Below are 22,681 nucleotides of genomic sequence, written 5' to 3'. Positions count from 1 at the left end.
GCACTATATTAGAAAGATTTTATATAAATTTCAGCTTTTCTAGCTCAGTGGTTCTTGAGAAGAAGATTTTTAAAGATTTTTCCTATATATTTGTATGTAAAACATTTGATCCCCTTTGTGATCTCATCCTACCCCCGGGAAGCCATCATTTTAACAAACTTGAATCTGCATTATATGAGGAGGCTTCATATAAATATCAGCTTTTCTGGCTCAGTGGGTCTTGAGAAGAAGATTTTTAAAGACTTTTCCTATATAGTTGTATGCAAAACATTGATCCCTTATCGTGGCCCTATCCTACCTCCGGGGACCATGATTTTAACAATTTAGAATCTGTACTACCTAATAAAGCTTATCTATGAATTTCATCTTTTCTGACCCATTGGTTTTTGAGAAGATTTTTTAATGACCCTACTCTATTTTTATCTTTTCTTGATTATCTCCCCTTGGAAGATGGCCTGTCCCTTTATTTTAAGAATGTTGAATTCCTTTTACCTAAGGGTGCTTTGTGCTAACTTTGGTTGTAATTGGCCCAGTGGTGTTTGAGAAGAAGACAAACATTTTAAAAGTTTACAGACGGACAGACGGTCGGACAGACAGACGGGCGGACGCCGGAATACGGGTGATCAGAAGAGCTCACTTGAGCTCTTAGCTCAGGTGAACTAAAAACGGAAAAAAAAAATGAAAGATCGAAATCCGATCTAAAAAGTAGCCGCTTCCAAAATACTGTACATAACATATTGCAATATACTTGATTGTGTGTATTTGAAACTATAGCAGATGAATATAATTCATTTGAGATGCAATGTTCCACTATATGTGGTGAAAGCCGTTCTCAATTACGAGTTCCATCGGACGTCTGGGTTTTCTGTTTTACTAAAATTTAGTTCGTGTATCAGTTAATATGATGTCATCGCTATGCGATTACTAACATTAACAGGGGCTAAGCCCGTTTTAGTTCGAACTCTGTGATGCCTTGAATAAATCTATATTGATGCATTACAGAATCCTGGATCAAAACGGGATTACCCCCTGTACTGACGTTTAGTATCTCAGAAATCAATGATGACACAAAATATATCTTCTTCTTACAGAGTTTCATACTCCCATACAACAATTTTACATATATTAACCATATCTATATTCTGTATTATAATGGTGTAATCTTTATGTTTAGCTGAAATGTCACCAAGTCTTGTGAAATCTGTGTGTCCCAACTAATTCCGAGACTTATAGTAGACATTGGAACTTTTTTACACATACGGGATTGTTTCCGTAGACCTTTATATATACACTGAAATCCACTGTATCATTAATTATAAATACGTTAATGTACAAAACGATACCCTAGCTTTAAACAATATACATCGATAGATTAATACATGATTGATCTATTTATAATTAGATAAACATTAGATTGAATACAGTTGTTTCACAATCTGTTTAATACTTACATGTCTGTGACACTTCATCACAGATACGCGTGTCCTCCATGGTGACGTGGGTCAGTATGTTCATCTGTAGACGGCGTATGAGTACGGAATCAACTAACGAGTCCTTACTAATGACACATTTCTCTCCAGACTTCCTGGTGTATCTGTGTGATCTCAGATACCTCACTGCTGTAGTATAACTGGATAAACGATACACGTAGAGCAGTGTAACACTACGTTCTATACCACGTTCTATACTACGTTCTATACGACGTTCTATAACACGGTACATGGTCTCGTCCTTGACGTCCTCAGTGATGTCTACTCCGTCCTGATCCCAAAGAAATCCACGTGACTTCAGTCTGTCCAGGGTCCGCTGTGCCTCCTCACTTGTTACACTGTCCTTACTGCATATCATGCGTCGTATCTCATTAAGAATGTCTAGACAGTCTGTATCAGTAAAGTCGGGGGTACCGGAGTCAGAACACAGAAAACAGAATAACACGCACACCTCGTCATCAGACAGGGAGGAGAACTGGTCTGGAAAAAAAATACTACCATGAAAGTTGAAAGTCATAAGTCGCAGTCTTTGTTGTTTTTGTTCAAAAATATATAAACAGGATATTTTCAGCGGAGTTTGATTATGATTGATAATGGTTGAACAGTTTTCTTTAATTAATCATCAGAAACATTTCAACAGAACACTGCATGGATAATTACATGTACCAAACATGATTGTAGTTTTCATTAAATTAAATGTCTAAGTATGTAGGCTATATGTTGTAGAAATGGGTCTCAGAAAGTATAATTATAGCACAAGAATGTACATATATACGCATAGAAAGAAATACTTTTTCAACATAGGCCCTATGTTGACAAATTATTACTTTCTTCCTAAGCGTATATATGTGTGATAGGGGAGGGTAGTTCTTGGGTATGAATATAGAGATCCAGATCCAGCTTTACACAGGCTTTCCCTGACCCAACTTTCCAGACATAATTGTCTATGATCTGACGTTTCTGATGACGCAATAAAGAGTCAGAATAGCTCATGTAATTTAACATCGTCATCGATTTTAGAGTAATGACTTTGGAATAAGTTATAGGCAGATTTAGGGTTTTAGATACTTTTCACAATCTCCACCCCAACTCATTTACACTTTTTTGGTTGTGTACACAACATTTTAGGGAGATGTTGAGACCCGTTTATACAAGAGGATGCTGTTATTTTACTACGTAGTGTGTATGATTCCTAAGTTCTAGTCTTCGTTGTAACTGAGTTACATGTAAAAGGTTCTCCCAATAGGCCGGGGGTCTGCGGTAAATGGAGCAAAATCCTGCATTTTGAGCATTCCCTGGCACTTCTTTTTAACTTTTGAATTTTATGCTTCTTAATAAAAAAAAAATAAAAAAATTAATGTTACATATACTTTTTAACAATTCTTAAGTGATTCTTGTATCTGCCGAAAATATCGTAAATATATATCAGTGTGTCGTCTTATTTATTGTATAATTAAATTCTATAATGCTGTTGATAAATTTGAATGATACAATTAGGCCTACATGTAAGTATATGCACTTTTCTGATAATTTTGACTCAAAGTCTCGTTGAAATTGAATAAGAAATTCTTTTGGTCCCCCTCTGGATTCGCCCTTCTAAGTAACACCTTTATCAGGAACAGATTAGCGATAGATTGATTGTTGGGTGGGGGGGGGGGGGGGGGGGGTGTTCGGTTTTTCATTTTACGTCCAGTCGAGAATGTTTCGCTCATACAAAGATCGAAAATTCAAAGAAAATGTTCAGTTTACAAATATTTTATTGATGGATAATATCTTCAATATTATCTTAGAAAATAGATTCCATTAAAGTTACAAAGGTGTATATCCAAAATGTCTTCATCCTCCCACTATTTAGGAATAGAACCAGGCAGATATTTTAATGCAATCAGAACTAATAGATGTTGTACTTTTGTGGGAATAATATTGAAGATGAATACCATTTTATATTAGTTATAATTATATATACAGAACTACGGGGGGAAACATATTAAGAAATATTCCTATAAAAAACCATCAATGTTTAAATTAAGGTAAGGTTTGCAACAACAGGGAGATAACTCTTGATATACCTCAATTCACTTCGCGCTTTATGACGTCATAATGAAAACATGCGTCACGTCATAGTTGTATCGAGGGAAAGCGTCATAATATTTACTTGTTGTCTACTACCGCTCAAACCTCCACCAGAGTTCGTTTGCTCACAAACCAAACTCTTCCACTTAGACATTATGGGATAGCGATTTCTTAGGCCGCGTATACTGTGACGTCATTGTAGAATGACGAAAAAACATAACGTCAAACGTAAACAACTTTTAAAACAAGAAGGTAAACCAAACTCCCCGTCAAAGCCTCATTACGTCACCTACGAATATACCTCTCCTATCAATCGTAACTACTCGGCTAATTCCGTAACTGCAAATGAACCTCGTATGTGGATCGACGCCATCAGAGTTGGTTGTTACGTATACATAAACGTAACTTTGACTTCACAGTCGTACGTTACACTATGAAACGTGAACTTTCAACTGCATCTAAGATATTAGACACATCTAAGGTATTGTACCACTATCAATTTCCACCTACATGTTATGTATTTGAGTAAATAAGACGTTCATGACACCAAAACTAAATTTGTAGTGAAAATATAAATAACATTATTCAGGGATTCGGTTCTGGCCTTTTAACTCTCATCCACGGGCACGCTTCCGGCGAAGAAATGCATCGATTTGATGCAATTCTTGCGCCGATCCACGTCCGAGTCTTCTTACCGGTTACGGGAAAAGACAAGCGCATGATTCGATTGCTCTCCTATGTGACGCAGCATAATATACAGATCTGTATATTGTGAGTCACAATATACAGATTTGTATATTGTGAGTCCGCGATTATCACGCAGGCAAATGACACTAAAGAAGTAGGTCGTAGATAAAAGTTTGAAGATATTGACATTAAGAGCATTAATATAAAAGTATGGATTTTATTTTAAACATAAAATGATCAAAAGATCATTAAAAAGTAGGGATACTCTGTTCAAATTATTGTGTAAAGTAATGAACTTGATGTTTACGTTCTTGTTTTGATGGTTGTTTATGTTTGACGTTATGTTTTTTCGTCATTCTACAGTGACGTCACAGTATACGCGGCATATGAAATCGCTATCCCATAATGCCTAAGTGGAAGAGTTTGGTTTGAGCGCAAACGAACTCTGGTGGAAGTTTGGAAGGTAAACATCAAGTTCATTACTTTACACAATAATTTGAACAGAGTCTCCCTACTTTTTAACGATCTGTTGATCATTTTATGTTTAAAATAAATTCCATACTTTTATATTAATGCTCTTAATATCAATATCTTCAAACTTTTAACTGCGAACTACTTCTTTGGTGTTATTTGCCTGCGTGATAATTGCGGACTCGCAATATACAAATCTGTATATTGTGCTGCGTCACATAGTAGAGGTCTATTCGTAAATGACGTAATGAGGCCTCGACGGGGAGTTTGACTACCGCTGTCAAGTGTCAAGTGGCGTATGTGTAACCCTCTATGACAAAATAATAATAATAATGTTTCTCAAATGATCATTTATAAATTATTTTCTTTGATATTATAGAAGTCTACATTTTTGGGAGTTGAACTATGTTCAATCTCCCTTGGTCATCACGCACTTTTCTGCGCAGTAATTTGTATTGATTTGTATAGTGGTCGTCAGCGGGGGTTCTGTGTCAGCTGATTTACTCCTAGGTAAATCAACATAAACTTTTATAAACATCCGCCATTAAATAATCCATGTAACTTTTCTGAATTAATCTAATTTTGATAATTGACATGTAAGTAAATGCGATGATATTGTATTCAAATCAATTTGAATACAAGATTTCGATCAAATTGATACTGATATACATAGAAAAATAAACGATAATTAACATTATTTGACTAGTGTTTCATTTTTAGCGGAGTTGCGATGAAGTCGAACTCGGCTTATGATCTGATGAAGTGCCTTTGGGCGAGCAGGCGGGCACGCATCAACATTTCATTTCCGCACCATAGCTCTTGAGCAAATTATAGGATCTCATTCAAACTTAGATGGATCGTCACCCTCAGTACGATGAGAAAGTCTATTGATTATGGGGTCACTAGGTCAAAGGTTAAGGTCACAGTGGCTACAAATAGACTGAAATTTGGAGAAAATTTTGTTTTCCGCACCATAGCTCTTGAACGAATCATACGATCTCTTCAGTAAGACCAGGAAGTCTATCGATTCTGGGGTCAAAGGTCAAGGTCACTGACCATAAATAGACTGAAATTTGGAGAAAATTTTGTTTCCCACACCATAGCTCTTGAACGAATTATAGGATCTCAATCAAACTTAGATCGATTGTCACCCTCAGTAAGACAAGAAGCCTATCGATTCCGGGGTCACAGGGTCAAAGTCACAGTGGCTATAAATAGACTGAAATTTGGAGAAAATTTTGTTTTCTGCACTATAATTTTTTAACAAATTATAGGACCTCAATTAAACTTAGATGGATTATCGCCCTTGATGAGACAAAGAAGCCTATTGATTTTGGTCAAGGGTTAAAGGTCAAGGTCACAAAGGATTTAAGTCGGCTGAAATTTATGTACGCAAAATTTTGCTCCCTGCTTGATAATTCTTGCAAACTTTTCTGCCGGTTCCCTCTATGCCCATTCTTTGCGCAACTCGGTTTGTGCATCTCCGATGCCGGACGATTTTTAATTTTTTTGCATTTCAATTATTTTGAGTTATTATACAATCATTTGCCATTCCATTGATCCTCTACAGGACTGTAGTATACTCAGGTGACAGTTTAGCATATTGGACTACCTTTTCAAGTAATGAATCCTTAGAATTAGCTACAACTAGGATTAAACTTGAATGTATATATACAGGGAAAAAAACTTCTTCATAACTGCAAGGCATTGATAACCATATTGATTTGAATGTTTGGGCCATAATATGTGGTCACATTTTTCATGAGAATATAAAGGGGTGAAATTCTAGAAAACAACAACATGATTTCAGTTACTCGAGGAGCGTTGTGGACCATGGGCTTTCCATTATCTATGTTTGCTGTTGTAACGCTTTGAAAAACAACAACAGTTGATTTGTATCTAAAATCATGATAATATTCAGTCATTTATCTCCCTATCCTTCCAGTGCTATATGTTCTAACTGAATTTCCACAATGTTCAACTCCCATGAGTACTTTCAGTACTTTGATTTTATATATACATATGTAGTATGCGCTACGGTTAATTTCCGTTAAAATTATATTGTGAACATGTAATCTCTGCAAATCTTGCTAGGGAAAGTAGGATTTATTTTGACGCTGTTATAATCGATCATTGTTTGTGAATAGTATCCTCAAAGACAAGGTTCGACATCAACGAAGCTAGGAATTCTTATGTCATTCACAAGCATTTCTAAAAATAAACCTGCCAATGCTTTATCTCTCTAATTACATGCACTTTATATTTCAATGCTATGAAATCTACTTGGGCCGACAGAGCGATTTATCGCATGAACTTTTAAATGTAGAAAACGCGACTGATTTGATCACGTAAGAATAAAAAGGTGTCTTCTCTAGTATATCTTAAAATAGTCTGAATTTTGTCTGAGGAACATCTGCATATCGTCGACTTTTAAAACATATTTATTAGTGTCATTTTTACTAGATTTACGTTACCCCCCCCCCCCCCCCCCCCCCCTTCTAGATCCACCACTGACCGGGCTTTATATTGTCGTGAAGGTTACAGTTGTGTGTTAAACTTTGTAAACAGACATCAAGCAATAGAACAAGAAGAGGTCATTTATTTCAAAGATGTAGTATATAAGATAGGTTCAGATTGATGTAACACGGAATTTATGACTCGGAAGCAGGACCATGGAAAACCCGCTGGGATATTCAAAATATTATATTGTATTGAATTTAGAAAAAAAACAACTCAACATCTTAATTTCTAATAAATGTGATACTACAATACTTGACAAATACATACAACTATCATTTATCAGTTTGGGGATGCAATTGTATCTTATTCATGAAAATATTCACTGCACTCTTCAAAAGTTGTGCAATTATAAAATAAAGTGACAAATCTCATAAATGAAATAATTCTTTTTAATATCTTACCATGGAAGCAAAACCCGGTGGGTAGTAATTATATCTGCTTTCTTAAAGCAATACAAGCTGTAACTGACGGAAATAAATTAAAAAATAAAAGAACAAATAGTCAACATATATGTGAATGAATATATAGAACTTAATAGGATCAAAGTGAATCTGAAGCAATAAACCCGTCAAATCAGCAGAAAATAAAGATTCATGAATCATTGTCATCCTGTCAGTAATTCCTGGGCCTCGTTCAAAATCGTAGCGGCTAGCCTAGCTGCTAGGCTAGATATCTAGGTCTATTGAACGCACTGTATGAATTAACGCTTATTATCTCTACGTAGGGCTAGCCTGGCACATCGTTCAAGATCGTACCGCTACCGAGCCCTTCGTAGCCGTTACGATCTTGAACGCAGCCCTGATCGTAACCTCCGATGTGCATTGACCTTGGAGGTCACCAGTTCGGAAAACGCGAAAGAGAGGCACTGAGCACGTGTTAGATTTGTTAACAGTTTAACATGCCAATTTTATAGAAAATTCACAATCAAAATTTCATTTGAGTGGCACATTTGCGCAATTATTACCTTTTTACACTTGCATAGTATTTTAGTCATTCATGAAACAACGTAGTATTTTAAATCAAACGACACGTGTAGTTCCTCGCGTTTGTATATGGCCTCGGTCTCAGCAACCCGATCATGTTCGGCAATCATCGTTCCCATGTCCGTGTAGACGACACAATGGCGGTTTATACAAAACGTTCATTGTATGTGTGCTCTCAAACAATATTCCCTTGTTTATTTTGCAGAATTTTTCTTCAGATCTTTGGGATTATACTAATTGAACTGGGTGGTGTTATTTGGCAATCTAATTAAAACCAGATCCTAAAATCCGCTCACTTAGATCGCTACACTAGGCCTATTGTAGCGATTGTGAGCGTATTCTAGGATCTGATTTTAATCAGATTGTGTTATTTGGTGAATAATTGGATAGTTGAAAAAATACCGTCAGTTACAGCTTGTATTGCTTTAAATGTTTACGGTCCAAATATTATGTTTAAAATGAAATTTTTCTGACGTAGACCTTGTAAAGCTGCTCAATATGCATATTTTGTTGCCATGACAACCAATTTAAATTTTACTCAAGATATAAAAAATGCTACTTTTTGTGTTTTAAAATTATCTTTTTCTACCAATTAGTATAATCTTACAGATAATACTCTTTTTAAAAATTATACCAGGTTTTTACCCCACAAGTCTGCCTCGTGTAGTTTTTATACCACTAGTATTCCTTTTTGTACTAAGATCCCGAAAATGTAAAACACACAAAAATAAGCCTATCTGATCAAAAACCGACACCGGCAAGTTTTTCCAAAAAATCAACTTTTAAAAGATAAATTCCTACTGAACATACTAGTATGCAACATGACTCTGTTCGCTACATGTCAAAATAATGCAAACCTTACCTTAATACAAATGTTTAACACCGAAAATTTCAAAGAAATTTGTAACCTTGGAAAAAATATATATAATAGCATAATACTAAGAGAAAGTTGTAATCCGTGACTTTACTATTTGTAATTACGTACATATATACGTTCTCCAGTAGATATACCACGTCATGTTTATGTTCATATTGTTTGTAACGCTGTACCGATAAGCTGTAAAGCTTAAAGTAATGAAGATCTTGAACTTGAGATGTCACCAGCTGTAGGAGAAGTACAGGTACCGTGCAGACCTATGTTTGTCGCTTAGGACCATAGCAGTGAGGGTTCTTTATCGTGCCAACTCTTGTCGCGACACTGAGCCTCCGTTTTGAAGGTCATATCCGAAGAACTCGTGATTCTCACTTCTAAATCGTTAAGTTGCTAAAACGGGGATAGAAAATGGAAAGCAAAACGGAACAGAATTTATGAATTAGAATGATTAATATAGATAACACCACAAATCGGGAAAAAATATTCATTTTGGTTAAAATCAACAATTTTGGAATTGTTTACAAGCGATAAAACAACTTTATCTTAAAATTTTGCATTATAAATTGATTAACCGAATTTAGCTAAACGCTAGTAAACGAGTTTTACAAGAATTTTGAAATTTCTGCAGACAGAGATGTTAGCGAGCAGTGACACCTATGGGTAGAGAATGAAAAGAACACACGTGGTTCATAACCACCACCACCACCCTCGTGGCAAAACGTCATTAAAGCACATGTACATGTATTTACACATAATACCGTGTATGTGTGTACTTACAACAGGAATTGTGATATGTATAAAATTACAATAATCCATGATCGTATTAAGTCAACAAGTTAAACATATTGTGTTTAATTGATTATTTTTTAACTAACAGAGACTTGGTGACCGCAGTACTCCAATACTAAATAGGGAGGGTTTAGAACTGGCAGTTCATTTCTAAACTAAATACTTGTATACGTTAAGATTTAGGTTAATTGTGAGATGAATTTTAACTCCATTCAAGCATATAGGCCTATACATTTTGTGTTCGCCTTTTAGCTATTTGATATATTGTGAAATGAATCTGTTAATTCCTCGGTAAATGTACGAACTTTCACATATATTCATCCCAAATGAGACAAAACTTTTTTCAATACACCGGACTCGTTCGCTGTAAAATTTGATGTGATACATTATATGGTTATTGAACTTATATTGGTGAATATCGGCACGAGTTGGGTGCAAAAATACACGAGCTTTCGAGCTTGCATGCATTAGCTTCTTTACATCGTTAGGTAGCAGGGGACAGTTTCGCACTATCAACTTAAAAAAATGAAAATAGCCCATATCTAAAGTGATATTACATATGTAAAAATGTATACAATAATTTTAGGATGCATGTTAAATGTAGCTGAGTGCTTGATAAAAAGGTCCATATACAACATGTAGGTGTCACCATGATTCCTAGCATATAGATGGGTGCAAATACGAAACTAAGACACGTGGTCAGATGCTGAAGAATTCCGGTGAAAACATGCATTGTCCAGCAAAAGGTCTGTAGCTGAGAGGGAAGGTGGATGGCCCCATATGAAATGTAGATTTTTAAGAAGGACAGTTCTTGATTGTGCACAGTGTCTAAATCTCCATTCTTGGTACTCTGATGGTATTTGTGTGGAGGGGGGGGGGGGGGGGGGTGCGGATTATCCCAAATGAGAGAAAATCAAAGCAAAAAAGGGGCACCTGCTCAGAGCATGTTTTGTGCACCAGCACCAGTATTTATAGGTTACATGTAATGTAGGGTCATAATTTATTAACTACACCAATATGAAATACAAGTATTGATATAAAAGGGAAATATTTTTTATCACTCTGTCATAATCTGACTTTGATGTACACCCCACATGTTTCAGAACCAAAGAATCTGTCCCCTGCCACCTTACGGTAAGGTAAATATTGAAAGCTCATACTCGGAATGTTCCGGGCGCACACAATTTAAACAATGCAAAGTTAGCGTTCAATAAATTCTCAGGATATTGAACGCTCACATTCTCTAGATTTTACGCAGATTTTATAATACACTATTCATTAGCTATATAATAAAAATGCATTTTGCACCAGGTGTAGAACTAAATTCCAAGTCAAATTCAGTCATCTGCATATCTAGTTCGATTAAAAGCACGTTTGATTTCAAAAGGCTTTGTTTGGGGGAAATTGTTCAAGAAATTATTCTAAATATCTTTTACAATGTTGTTTACAGGAGGGGGAAGGGGTACCTATTATTCACTGGATAGGTTAATAAAATCTTTTCTTGCGGTCGCAGCCAGAATAAAGTAATAAAATTTGAAAGTGGTTTAATTATAATTCAAGTCTTTTTCAGTATGTTATCTTACTTATTTTTTCTTCATTTATGAGACAACATACTGTCCTAATATGGGGGAGGGATAACAAAGCCAGGGAAAAGGATGGTATAAACAGACACTTGCTTAATATTCTTATTAAAACTTGCTATGCAATATATTGAGCAAACGCCTGTTGGTACAGTCATCCACAAAATACGCCATGTAAAATACATAATAATGCATCAGTATGAGGTATCAATATGAAATGGTGAACTCTGAGGGTGACTTCCTGTTCTCTCTGTAATTTTCTGCTTTTTGCCGTTTGATTCTATGAAATGCTGACCTCCTCATAACATAAATGCATAATATATTTTTAGCAACACCCGTCATAGTAAGCGGGGAACATTGACATTTTCTTTTCGGGGGAGGGGGGGGGGGGCTGCTGTCGGGAGGTTTTTAATTGAAAATAAACAGTTTCAATGTTCTTTGTTTCTATCGCACGTAGAACTAATATTTTAGTATACTTTGTTCCTGAGTAAATCATCCAAATGTTGATATAAGTAATGTGACAACTTAATTGTTATTGAAAAAGGTGTTACTTATTCGTTTGAACGTTCCCTTGTGTTGACTTTCGTCATCATTTCCCTGGTAATAGGTCATGTTCGCCACTGTGCTGACGCGGAATTTAGGAGCAAATCCACAGAATTAAGCAAACATGTATCAAAAATAGATTATCCACAAAATATTGTTTTCTTCTTGACTGATACTTAAACTAGTTTGGTTTTTTTATCGAAGTATCTTGAATTTAAACAAGATACCTCAAGGCATTATCGGTCACCTGAATACTAGTGAAAAAGTATCACTACTCCCAAGGGCTATGATAAATCTAGAAAAAAAATCCTGTTCTGAATATCTAAGCTAAATTCTAATGTTCAGCAACAGTATAAAACCAAAAATATGTTCATAAAACTTCACTGCCCTTAAAAGTGCATACACTGATGAAAGGCTTTACATAATATAATGGGTGTATTAACATTAAAACATCAAAAGATATGACTCATTTGGACCCATCTTGAAGTCAAAACCCTGGGTTGTGAAATTCATAATTTTTTGAACATCCTTGTCTGCTATTCCTAAGTATGCATTTAGATTTTATACAGTATCAGCAAACTTACACATATGAACATTACATACTAAGTTTGGCCCCATCCTGGGGGTCAGAACCCCTACTCTGGGGGTCCTCAAATTTACATTTTTGGTAAAAGACTACCTGTTCTTTCTAGATATCCATTTAGTTTCAATTTAGTATCAAGAACACTTAAAAGAAGGTGTTATTTAAGTGTTTTACACATAGAGACTATATAGTAAGTTTTGCCCCACCCTGGGGTCAGAACCGCTTCTCCGGTTATCATGAAATTTACAATTTTGGTAGAGGCCTTCCTGGTAGAGGTCATCACTATGCATTCAGAATTACTTAAACATGTGCGGTTCTAGAAAAGGAGATTTTTGAAAATAAATTGGTAAATTTTGGGCAATTTTTGCTCCGCCCCTAAGGCTCCAGGGATGCAAGCATCCTGATATTTACTATTTAAGTCCCCCCTTGTTCTAAAAATGATCCATATCAAATTTGAAAACAATTGGGGCAATGGTTATCAAGAAGATAAAATGTCTATTGTTGACACATTTGATAACTGACTATTTTGGCAACACCCTGATACCAAAATCCCTACCCCTGGGATCATGAAATTTAAAAATTTGCTAGAGGCCTCCCTGCTCTACATCACTATGGATTTAGTTTTTTCTTACACGTGTGGAGTTCTTGAGAAGAGTTTTGAAAATTGGTCAATTTGGGGCACTATTTGTCTTGCCCCTACGACCCCAGGGGTGCAGGAGTCCTGAAATTTACAATTTATGTTTCCCTTGTTCTAAAGATGCTTCATACCAAATTTGAAAAAAAATTGGAATGATAGTTATCAGGAAGAAGTTTAAAAATTGCTATTGTTTACACATTTTTAAAAATAACTGACAACTTTGACCTCACCTTGATACCAAAAACCCCTATCCCAGGGAGCATCAGATTTACAGTTTTAGTAAAGGACGACCTGCTCTTTCTAAATATCTATTTAGTTTCAATTTAGTATCAATAGCACTAGCATGCTGGAGTCTTGAATTTTACAACCGATGTCCCCCTTGCTCCGATAATGCTTCATACCAAGTTTGAAAAGAATTTAAAACTGTTCAATTGTTAACGTTCGACGGACGACGACCGACGACAACCAATTGCAATAGGTCACCTGAGAATAAAAAAGATAAACTAAAATTTTTTAATAGCACATTGACATATCTTTACATCAATGTCCCATAATTGTATCAATTTATGAATTCAACAAGAGGCTAGGGGACCACAATCCTCATCCCGAGTCACATTGACATTATTATTCTTCATCAGACGAGTTTTATTATGACTCCGTTTTATTCCCACAGGATTATGCTTTACCTATAAAGTAGAATCAATACAACGTAAAGATAGATATCTTACAATATTGCTAACATGATCTCGCTGTTGTGTTCTGTCGGAGAGGATTTTTTAAAAATATTACTTTTATCTATACCCAATCATGTACTATTCAAACGCATTGAAGTGGGGGGGGGGGGGGGGGGGGGGGGGGGGGGGGGGCGAGGAGCCTCTCCGAACTTTTATTTTCATATGCAAATAAATATATTTTGGATGATTGTAACCTGTTTTTGGTACTACCAGTGAATGAGAAGAATGTAAACTTTTAAACTGAATCCAGGTAACGACGAACCTGATATCGAAGCCTGGCCAAACAATTTGTAAGTAGGGCTCTTTTATAAAGACTTTAATATTCTCTATCCCTCTCTTCTCACGATTTAGAATGTTGAAAATCCTTTTTTTCCTTCCAATTCAAACATTTAGAAAAGTCAGCTTTCAACTACTACTTCAGCTATAGCAACTTCCACATCTACCAAGCGCTATGTTGACCTTAATTGACTGTCTGACGCGCGAGTTCCGAATTACCATGCGGGAACGAACGTTTTGCGCGAACGATCGGTTTTAGATGGGAACGAAAGGCAGAAAGACACAAGACATTTCCATATAGATTGTCTTTTTTTTTCCGGGATGACCTACCCCATCTCCAAACCGCCGCAATGGTCTAGAGCTTAGAGCCTTCGCCTCGCATGCGGAAGGTAGGGATTTGAATCCCGGCTGCGACATACCTAAGTCGTAAACACAGTTATTGACAGTTCCATCGCCAAACGCTCGGCATCAGGCGCGAATGTCACGGGTCCTCGGCTATGACCTAAACAACAGATGTCCCGTGCCACTGTAGGTGTGGCACGCTAAAAACTTTTACTGTCCAATGGCCGTTGGCGCCGAGTAAAGGCCTAAATTTGAAGCTCCTCACCGGTCTTGGTGACGTCTCCATATGAGTGAAAAATTCCCAAGAGAGACGTTAAAGAAGATACAATCCAGCAATCCCATCTTCAGAACAACCGAAAAGGTTTACATAAGATTGCTAAAATATACGAGAAAAAAGTATCGAAATTGCATTAAATCTACGAATGTCTTTACCCTGTCTTTGTTTTCGGCTTGCTAATCAATGTTTTACACAGAGCGAATTAGGACACGTCCTATTTGTTCAATGGGCTGATCCACAATGTATCAACTAGCAATGATAAACTTCAATTATTTCGTGTGGGACAACATAAGAGGGTGACGATGTAGAGTAGCTCCTTAAAGGTATATGTGCCGTATCAAAAAGTAATTTGCTTGCTGTTAGAAACAGGATCAACGTTTTGTAAGTATGATAGACTATGAAAAATAATACGTTTTTATAATTTCGACAAATTATACCCAGTTATTAAAAAATTACTGGCCTACAGAATGGAAGGAGAAAATGATTTTCTAGTGCATATTTATAAAGGAGTGACGTTTACGGTGTTTGTGCCGAAGCGCGCGAGAAAAATATTAGAAACATAATGAGTTACGGTATATAGTAGTACTGAATGGGGATCCATGTTAAACATAAACTTGAACTCTACTCTAATCTATTGTTCAAAGTGGTTCTCTCTCTCCTGTTATCCGTGTGACTGTTTGTATTGTATTTTGATATCACAAGGGTTTCAACGGTCCTTTTAATGCAAGTATTTCACAAATTCTATGTTCGATTTGCTACAACAATCTAACATGGGGCCAAATGCTGTCAACATGTTTCATACCAATTGCTAGGCCGTTCTTTGCACATTAAGTTTGACTACGGATTATTCCGTTTACCAGAACAGGATATAGAACCCACGGCGGGTGTAACAGGCAGATGCAAACAAAGAATGCTTACTCATCCTGGGCACTTTATTCCACCCTGATATGTCCAGGTGTTTGTGTTTGCCCTACTGATATTTTTTTATTATAGGAGTTATGTAAATGATCATTGTTCGTTATCTTCACCTCTACGTAGATATATTTGCATTTAAAATTTTGATCCCTATTGTGGCCCCAAATCTACCTCCGGGGACAATGATTTGAACAACCTTAGATCTGAACTATGTCATGAAACTTCCATGTAAATTTCAACTTTTATGGCCCTGTAGTAGAACATTTTAAAAGAGTGTTCCCTACACAACCGCATGTTAAACGTTATTCCCCACTGTTACCTGAAACTGTCCCTACTTTTGGAGGGGGGGGGGGGGTGAATGTACTCGATGTCACGAAATTTTCATATAAATTACAACTTCTCTGGCTCAGTGGTTCTTGATATTTTTTTTTAAATGACCTTAGCTACTCTTTAATCCAATTAACCCACTGATAATTTGTTCTATGCCTGTTTCATATTGTTCCAGTGTTTGTGAAGAAGAAAAGAGAAATTTGAAAAGTCAATAATAAAAACAAATGCCGGACAAATTTGATTAGAAAAGCCCACTTGAATCTTTGGTTCAGGTGTCTTAAAAATCCACCAAAATCAGTTTCAAAGTTGGAATGTGACAGTAGAACAACGACACGGACAAATGATGGGACATCCTCATACAGCCTACCTGGTTATTACAACAGTATCCAGGGATATTATTTCGAATTATTTTAGACGTTAGGGATATTAAGATGAATTGATTGGCTTTCAAGTTAGTGATCCATGTGTACTTTATAAAAAGAGCAATGCTGTTAATTATTTTAAAGTATATCTTACCTGAAAGGGGTGTTTTCCATACACTGTAGTCACCAAGTGTAAGCTCTACTTCTGAAATGAATTATAAACATACATTGATAAGTGCACGCAACAATTAGTAAGAATACCCCGGCAGTAGAGTTATTTTGATACAGTATTAAAGATCAGATATACTGGGATAATTTCAATGCATTGTAAACGGTTTGAACTTCATTGTTTTTGTCAATGTACAATATTTCATCAGATTAAAACTTACAGACAATTGGAGGGTGGATGTTTGTCACTGTTAAATTCGTTACGAACAACTTCCTTGTTGATCGCCGATATTATCATCTTTATCAATCAGACTATTACGATTCCTATATCGTTTTGTGTTGGATTACACTTCTTATTATAAACGATAAGCGTTATGTTGTATTTAATTTTGCAACGAAAACTTGCCTTTTTCTTGCTTTTCTTAATTTGATATAATTTGTATTCAAAGGGCCCTTATTGAATAATTATACCACATGCGTGTTTGTAGTGTTTTCGTTGTTTTGTAAATAATGATTCCTTATTAAAGTTTAGAATTTATTCAAGTCCAAAAAGTACAAAATTAAAAACTGCATTTTAACACAAACATTTGTAAGAGTCAAAAGTAAAAGTAAAAAGAGAGTGAATAACAGACAAACTCACGCACGTCTCATCTTTGACAACTCCTCCCACTTTTCATTAAATGAACCAATGAAACAAATTTAAAAACGGTACTAAAATTAGGGGAAAGCTTAATGACATTAATTTACAGGACAGGAAACATTTAGAGTAAGCATAACAAATTCAAAGAAACACCAGTCTTAGATCTGACCAAAAATCTGATAACAATTTCAAGCGAATAGCATCGATACCGTGGGACGGGGAGAAAGATGTCAAGTTTGAGAAATTACAAACACGTGCAGCAATGTTCTTTCTAATGATCAAATAAAACAATTAAATTTCAATTATAGATTTCTAACAATTAATCAAAAACATTTAAACAATGCCTAAATCATTTTAAGTAAATCTAAGAAACTAACAAATTGTCTTTATCAAATAAAATATATATACACATGTATATAACATGTTTTAGTGTGCACTATGTGTGTTAGATTGTGTCTGCATTATTAAGGATTGCCTATGGTGGTGCGTCATAGACGTATGTTTGGATGGATGGATTACAAGATAAGGCCACCGTGACCTACTTTTGAGTCACGACACACATTATTTACATTCCCAGCAAACGTTTTAATGAAAGTACATATGAAATGTTTGATCTGGCGACAGAGAATGCTACCCATCGTTGTATGTTTGTTTGTTTTACATTCCGTTGAACATTTTTCATTCATATTTCTACCTCGCCAGCTCTGGGCAATCTAATTCAAATTAGATCCTATGACCTGTTCATCTACTAATTGCTACACATCGGATCTAATTTTAATTTGATTGCAGCTGTACGTAAAGTACCACAAATTTAGACCCATGCTGAGGGACATACCGGTGATGGTTCTATAACGTGCCAATGCCTGCCGCGATACGGACACCACGTTTTTATCATTTTACGATGGGAATATAGTATAGAATAGTATAGATTACAAACAACAACGACGACAATGGCATGAGATGTATTCGATGTACACGGAATAGCAAGTGTTTTACAAACTGTTTGTCGTGTTTTATAGGAGTGTAGAATAACGTAATACTTAAACCTCTGGCCTTGAACTTTGATTTTGTATATTTCTTTTGAAATCATTCTGGAAACCTCAGGAAAATATTGTGAGAAATGTGTCTTTTGTTCCTAAGTTTTAACCTATAAGTTTTTGTTGACCCCACCCTGCTCTATCCACATGCACAACTAATTTTGAAGTGATGGTTTTATATTTTTATTTGACACCAAAAACGCATCTTTTTTAAAATAATTTTTGAAAATATATGAGGTCATGAGCTGTGTCGTTTTATGTCAGCATACTTCATGAATCACCGTGGGTCGTCGTGAAAAAAAATATGCTGCTGTGAGGTGTCCGCAGTTCATGTCCTCATGTATTATCAAAATGGTTTTTTTTCTATTTACATTCTACATTCATTTGCTTCGGCCTTTAAAATAGACCTAGATGTACTATATCTATCAATATTCATACGCGCATTGGTCACGGCTGCATAACATTTATATTGGACTTGCTATCATTACAGTTGGTAAAGATATTGAAGGCAAAATATTGGAAATGTAAATATTCTCTTTTAACATCGGGAAATGAATTTATGTTTTTAATGAAATACGTTCGATGTCATTATTGCAATGTTGAGATATTCAATGTAAGAAATTCAAAAGTTGTTATCTGTTTCAATGACAAAATTCTGACATTAATTTTAGTTCCACTAAGTGAGGTTCGTCTTTCACAAAATTATATACATGTAGCATTTATCATTAATTAATGAAACTGCTAAATACGAACGTATCCATCACATAATAAATATCTACTTTACAACGTTTTTGAAAAAAAAAATCACGAATTTCTGAGTAATCATATACTGGGGTTTCACTGTATGAATAAAAGTCAACACATTTTACTCATTCCTTGAACATCATCGTAAAATGAATAATTCCATGCAAGATCTCCGTCACATTGATAAAATTATACACACAGATCGGATCACCTCCTATGGTACGCCGTTTTTATATTTATTACTATCTAAAAATATTATCAATGTTATAAGATATTTTTAAATATTTATAAGATGTTTTAAAAAATTTATGAGATTTCTTATGTCCTGTCATAACGAATAGTGTTATCTTCACCTTCCATCCTTTATAAGATTTCTTATAAAATATGAGATATATTATTTTCCTTATAAGATATCTCATTAAACATAGGATATATCTTATAGAGTATATAATATATGTCATAAACTTTATAAGATATAATACCATGTATCTTGTAACCTTCATAAGAAAAGCGTATATATCATATATTGTATGATATATCTCATAAACTGTATGATATGACTAGTTGAATATACAAGATAACTGATAAAGGTGAAATTTGTTATATAGTTCATACTTTAAAAAGTATCATTTGAGTTTACTTTTGTAAGATATCTAACAAAACATATTAAATACTTTGTTTATTTTATAAGACGCCTCATATAGTTGACGAGACATCTTATAAATATTCATTATCTTATAAAATATCTTATAAAGTTGATGAGATATCTTACAAAAGATAAAACATATGTTATATGCTTTACATGATATCTTCTAAAAAGAAATTTATCAGATATCTTCATTTTTATAAGATATCTAATGGACTTTATAACATATAGTACTTAATATACAATATATCGTCTAAAGTTTAGGAATATCTTATATAGTTTATAACATACCATATACATCTTTTGAGATAACATACAAACTGTACCTTACACAAGATATCTTATAAATTTGATATTGATCAGATACCTTATAAAAGATAGAAGATATCTCATAAATCATATAATATAGCTTTATAGAGGAATAAATAAGCCTGTCATACGTCTCATTATTTTCTGTCGCATGCCAGATAGAATTAAGTGTATTAATACTCCTGACATTGAGAAATCTCCAGAAATATTCCGAAGAAGAGTGAAGCAAAATGAATCCAGTTAGAGATATCTAAAAATGTGAACCATCCCGCGTATCATGTGATGAATTAAAATATCTCATTAACCAAAATCAGATGCTTCTTAAATGATACAATTTACATTCACATCAAAAGTTAAAACAGAAACGTGCAAAATAAGCATATTTGAAGACTATCTGGATTGCACCAAAACTCAAGTTGGTTTTGAGCTTTTGTTTAAAGATCTTATCAATCATTGAATGAATGTAAGGATATCATTAATGTAACAACAGAGTAAACAAGAGGTCAGTGGGCCAAATCGCTCACCTTAGTCACATTGACCAATATTTAAAGAATTATCTCTATATATTCGCGTGTAAGACTTTGATCCCTAACGTGTCCCCAACTTACCCCCGGGGGCCATGATTCTACAAACTTAAATCTGAACTATGTCTGACAGCTTTCATATAAATGTAAACTTTCCTGGCTCAGTAGTTTTTGAAAGAAGATTTTTAAAGACTTCCTCAAACATTTGTATCTAAATGTTGATCCCCTAGTGTGGCCCCATCCTAGACCCTGGGACCATGATATTTATAGATTTGAATATGCACTACGTCATGAATCTATCATATATATATAAACTTGTCTGGCAGAGTGGTTCTTAAGGAAAAGTTTTAAAGATTTCCCTAATATACATGTATATGTATGTAAAACTTTGATTCCCTTTATTAGTGGTCCAACCCTACCCCCTGGGGGCCATGCTTTGAACAAACTTGTATCTGCTTTTGTCAGTAAGCTGTTATGTGAATATAAACTTTTCTGGTCGAGTGGTTCTTGAGAAATTTTTTGAAGATTTTCCAGATATTTTTATATGCAAAATTTTGATTCCTTATTATGGCTCAATCTTTCCGCGGAGGTTATGATTTTAACAAACTTGAATCTGCACTATGTCAGGAAGCTTTCAAATAAATTTGTACTTTTCTGACTCAGTGGTTCTTGATACGATTTTTTAAAAACAGTTTCACTATATGTGCATGTAAATCCATTATCCCCTATTGCGGCCCAACCCTAACCCCAGGGACCATGATTTTAATCTGCACTATGTAAGGAAGCTGTCAAATGAGTTTCAACTCTTTTGACTCAGTGGTTCTTAAATAACCTCACCCTATTTTTGCATTTTTGTGATTATCTTTTCTTTGAAAGGGACATGAACCCTCATTTGAATAAACTTGAAAGCACTTTCTCCAAGGATACTTTTTGCCAAGTGTAGTTGAAATTGGCTCAGTCGTTCTAGAGAAGAAGTAAAAAATATGAAAAGTTTACCGACAGTCGACGAACAACAGCTCATTAGAAAAGCTCCGTTGGGTAGATGACCTAAAGAGTGTCATGTCACAATTTTGTCCTTATATGATGCAGGGGAAATTCGAATTAGATTATCCAAAAGTATATCTGGTATGTTCTGAACTTACTGACGAGCGAGCCTTTTTCTCTAGTATACCAGGGAAAAGGACAAAGCCTGTTAGGAGCACCTTTTTTGCTTATCTTACGTTATACTGTATTTGAAGAATTAAACTATACAATGTACTAATTTTAGATTTGTGTTTTTTTCAATATGTTTGTATGGGTATGTTAAACGTATTCAATTATCTCAATGAGGGAGTCAGTTAAAGTGTCAGTAAGTATAAATATGATGTGTGGAATATTGTTTTGCAAAGTTTAGCGGTGTTGATGCAGTTTGATTAAAATGTATGTGTGACAGACATAACAAAAGAACATGGTAGTAGATTAATTAGGAATTGAATCCATGTACCGAAAGATGAGCACTGTCCCCCTTCCATACACCCATATATATGATTTTAGAAATCAAAGCCTTGGGAAAACCTTTTCAGGTAATGTTCCCAATGACGTATTCAAATTCTCCCTTCCTACAGTTTAAGATATTGGAGATCGAGCTATTTTAGGGGGTATCAATAAATCTAGACAAGTCAACTTTAATTCTTCTCAAATACACCAACCCCTTCCCTTGAGAGACGATGTTACGTGCCTAGATTGGGAGACGATCAAGTAGCAGTGGTGTGGCGACTTCATTGATCAGGAAGGATGGTGAATACATCATAACAATTTACGTTCTTGTAATTATGTTCCCCAAACAAAGTTTGGGAACATATTGGTTTTACTCTGTTTCTTATTATGTTCCCCAAACGAAGTTTGGGAACATATTGGTTTTACTCTGTTTCTTATTATTATTATTATTTTTCTTTCTTTCTTCTTGGGACTTTTTTGTCCACGAGTGTTCTCAGAAACTACTCAAGGGATCAATATGAAACCTTTTTAGGATGATAGTATAGCATATGTAGATGTGCGGAACGAATGTCATTTTGTCTGAAAATGCATGCATGTGCATGCACGTGCATTGGATTTTTTGTTTACCAACTTTGGAATGAGTCTAACTTTTTTATTTTTCAATGAAATCG

The 22,681-nt window shown here is 35.1% G+C and overlaps 1 protein-coding gene across 1 annotated transcript in view; it reads right to left on the bottom strand.

The window, feature by feature from the left end:
- The window catches only part of LOC125677079 (uncharacterized), an 80,600-nt gene that overhangs the window by 36,617 nt on the left and 21,302 nt on the right, over positions 1-22,681 (bottom strand). The window contains exons 7-8 of the mRNA XM_056159027.1: positions 16,621-16,671; positions 1,452-1,970 (exon numbers count right to left, since the gene is read on the bottom strand). Of these exons, the coding sequence (XP_056015002.1) occupies positions 1,452-1,970; positions 16,621-16,671 (570 nt within the window). The remainder of the gene's footprint in view (positions 1-1,451; positions 1,971-16,620; positions 16,672-22,681) is intronic.

The sequence above is a fragment of the Ostrea edulis genome, chromosome 3 (genome assembly GCF_947568905.1).
Source record: "Ostrea edulis chromosome 3, xbOstEdul1.1, whole genome shotgun sequence".
Classification (NCBI taxonomy): domain Eukaryota; kingdom Metazoa; phylum Mollusca; class Bivalvia; order Ostreida; family Ostreidae; genus Ostrea; species Ostrea edulis.
This window is presented reverse-complemented; position numbering and strand designations above follow the sequence as displayed.